The 3,143-nt window shown below is 35.6% G+C and overlaps 1 protein-coding gene across 1 annotated transcript; it reads right to left on the bottom strand.

The window, feature by feature from the left end:
* Positions 1–351: 351 nt before the first annotated feature.
* ccdc167 (coiled-coil domain containing 167) lies at positions 352–2,838 on the bottom strand. The gene is made up of 4 exons (XM_015013820.2): positions 2,678–2,838; positions 2,406–2,500; positions 1,574–1,626; positions 352–1,115 (listed from the first exon to the last, which is right to left on the bottom strand). Exons 1-4 carry the CDS (start codon positions 2,726–2,728, stop codon positions 997–999), a joined length of 318 nt encoding a protein of 105 aa, XP_014869306.1. The 5' UTR covers positions 2,729–2,838; the 3' UTR covers positions 352–996.
* Positions 2,839–3,143: the final 305 nt, after the last annotated feature.

Here is a 3,143-nt window from a genome sequence, read left to right on the forward strand (position 1 = left end):
TATGAGAAATACATATATATCCAAACTATCTTTTCAGATAGCTGCTAAACAAAATAGCAACCTTGAATGTAATAATTTGGTGTGCATGCATATTTAAAAGGGGGAAAAGTCACGTTGACACTCAATGACTGACTTATACAGTAAAGCAGTTTAAAAAGTACAGTTTTGCTCATTTATGAGACGTCTTTGCTGAGATACAATGTTAAATTAGATCAATATATTAACAATTTCTTAATAAACATGCTATTTTAAAACGTTTTTAGCCTCTGTAAATATGTCATTACTGAAACAACTTGATCAGAAAGTAGTACACAGGATGTCATGCAAAAACTGACAACTGACTTCCAAAACTGGATAAATCTGAATTTATTTACAAAAATGAATAAAATCCATTGTTGTATATTTGAAGTAAACATAACATTTTTCTGTATGTTTGTCAGTTCTTAGTTATTTTTCATTAAATGCATACAGGAAGTGATAAAAAGTCAAACGCATTAACTGATAGGTGTATTTTTTTTTACACACAGGCATGGAAGGCAATCATGCATTCACTGTAATTAAGAACTGGCTAAGATAAGGCAAACTTTACATTCAGTGTGCTAATTAGGCTGCCAATGTGTAGCAAGGGTTTTCTAAACAAACACAACAACAAACAAGCTAAGGAATATGTTCATTCATTTCACAGGCAAATCTACCCAACAAGCTTTATTATCACTGTTGGTCCACAGGATTCAAAAATGGCACAGAATCAAGAAAGTTCAGTAAATTTTGGCAACTTTAGGGCAGCATCAGAGAAACTTTACATGACTATGACGCCACCTGGAGGCAGAACTGAGGCATTTCAATCAACTTTTCGGCTCGTTTAAAAAAAAAGTTTCAGTCCTTACGTCTTTTTTTTTTTTTTTTTTTTTTGGTACGTGCTCAGATAATTATCCTGTTACAAGGCTGAGCTGAGCTTGTTAAGAGCAGCAGCTTCCTCTGAGGTTCTCTGTGGCATCATGTGTCATCTTCATTGTAGAAAAAGACATAGTAGAAGAGAGCACTGATCGTAAGCAGGGCCACTGACAGCACCATGTTCCTTCGGTTCTCTCCTCTCAACATCGCAAGCTCTTTATCTAAGGGGAAGAAAAACTTAAAATGAATTAACATGTAATGTTTGGCAACAAGCAGTACTCTAATGTAACTCTGACTGGTTAGTGTTATTGTTTTATTTTTTGCACAGAACGCAGTAAAAACTCTAACAATAAAATTTAAAAAATAATCGTATATGGCTTTTCAGAAAAAATAGCTATTAGCATGTCATTTTCTTAATTTGCCATTTTGTTAGTAAACGTAAGCCATAACTCAACATTTAAGTGTTAATTAAAATGTTGTTGGCTATAGGTGAGCACTGCTGCAAGAATACAAAAGACGCTGGCTCTAATGTAAGGAAGGTGAAAAATTGAATCTAGGATCTTGAAAAGCTAGCGTCGATTGTTAACAATGATCAAATATCCAAATCATACATTAACATAGTTCAGCAATCCAGTGGAGTGTGTCACCAGGAACAATCATTTTAGATGCATCAGCTCACCTAGCTTTTGCACCCTCTCATTTATTATTGCCATTTCCTTTTCCAGTTCTTGTCTGTGGAAAAAAGTGGAACGGGGAAATGATATGCATCAACTGCTAATACAAAATAAACAACCAAATAAATAAATAATACACAAACGTACATCCCCAAAGACAGTGTGTCCTGCAAACATATTCATACCTCAAAATGTAATGTTTCAATTATCGACTGTGTGTTCTATGATTTGTGTGTTTTTAATGACGTAAAGCACTTTGAGTTGCCTTGTTGCTGAAATGTGCTCTACAAATAAACATGATTTTGTAACATTACACTAATACATTAGTATTTCTTATCAGGATTTTATGTGATTGACAAACACTAAGTTGTGCGTCATGATGAAACAGAGCTGAAGAGATGCGTGGTCTGGACAGTCTTTCCTATGAAAATCCCCTCAGTTAGCCTCGTGTGTGAATGGTGCTATTTACATAAACTTGTTTTGCACACCCCACCTCAAGTCCCACAGCATAATGCTGTCACTGCAGTTGTAGTGTTTAATGTATTCAGTTTGACTGTAGTGTTATTTTTCCACCACACGGCACTTTGCATATACAGCAAAAAAAAAACAAACAAAAAAAAATTCCATGTCATATATCCAACATGGAAAGAAAGACAAAACATTTAACATATAAATTCTTTGCAATAGCTTCTCAATGGAATGTTAACACATAGATAGATAGATAGATAGATAGATAGATAGATAGATAGATAGATAGATAGATAGATAGATTTATGAACGTCTCACTGCATTTTTCTGCGTATTTAGAGTTGATACCTCCACCTTCTCCACCCTCACCTCTCCTGCTCGGACAGCCTCGCCTTCCTGCTTTTAAACTCCGCCCTCTCCAGGTTGTCCTGGCAACTCTCCCGTCTTTCCTCCAGCCGGTCAATCTTTACACATATAGAGACATTAAACGAGGTTACTGTGCACTCAACATAACAACTTTTACGAAATTAGAAAGAGAACAAGCAGAACAGTGAATGAATGAATGATAAACACCGTTTGGCATAAAAAAAAAAAAAGCGACTGACGCATAAGTACCGAAAACAAAGCTTGGAAAGTTTTACCTCGGAAGCGATGCTGACATTTTCTCGTTTCTTGTCTTTCATTTTAGCCATTGTGTGGCTAAAGCGACAAAAGGCAAAGTGCAGGTAGTTGGAAATCTGACTGGGCGGAAGTGTTTTCTTCTTCGCAATGTTTACCTTCCCGCTGTGACAAAAAGCTCTGCTGCCCTCACTTGGTAAAAACTCTCATTTCTACAGAACCACCACCTGAATCACTTGATCTTTTTTTTTTTTTTTTTTTTTTTTTTAAGGAAAGATCAATGTCAATTATACGGTGGCAACCTAATTATTTTTACATCACATATGTTGTAATATTATAGTTGAGAGGATACATTATTAGCAGAAGAGGAAAGAGGCCAACTCAGCATCAGCTCTGCGTTTTTATTGTTTCATTCGGTCAGAAAAACGTCGCTTTTCATGAACAGGGAGCAAATAGTTACACATCAAGTACAGTAAATCTATTTGAACA

This window comes from Poecilia mexicana, unplaced genomic scaffold, assembly GCF_051168715.1.
Source record: "Poecilia mexicana isolate PSO_F unplaced genomic scaffold, ASM5116871v1 scaffold_21, whole genome shotgun sequence".
NCBI classification, from domain to species: Eukaryota; Metazoa; Chordata; class Actinopteri; order Cyprinodontiformes; family Poeciliidae; genus Poecilia; species Poecilia mexicana.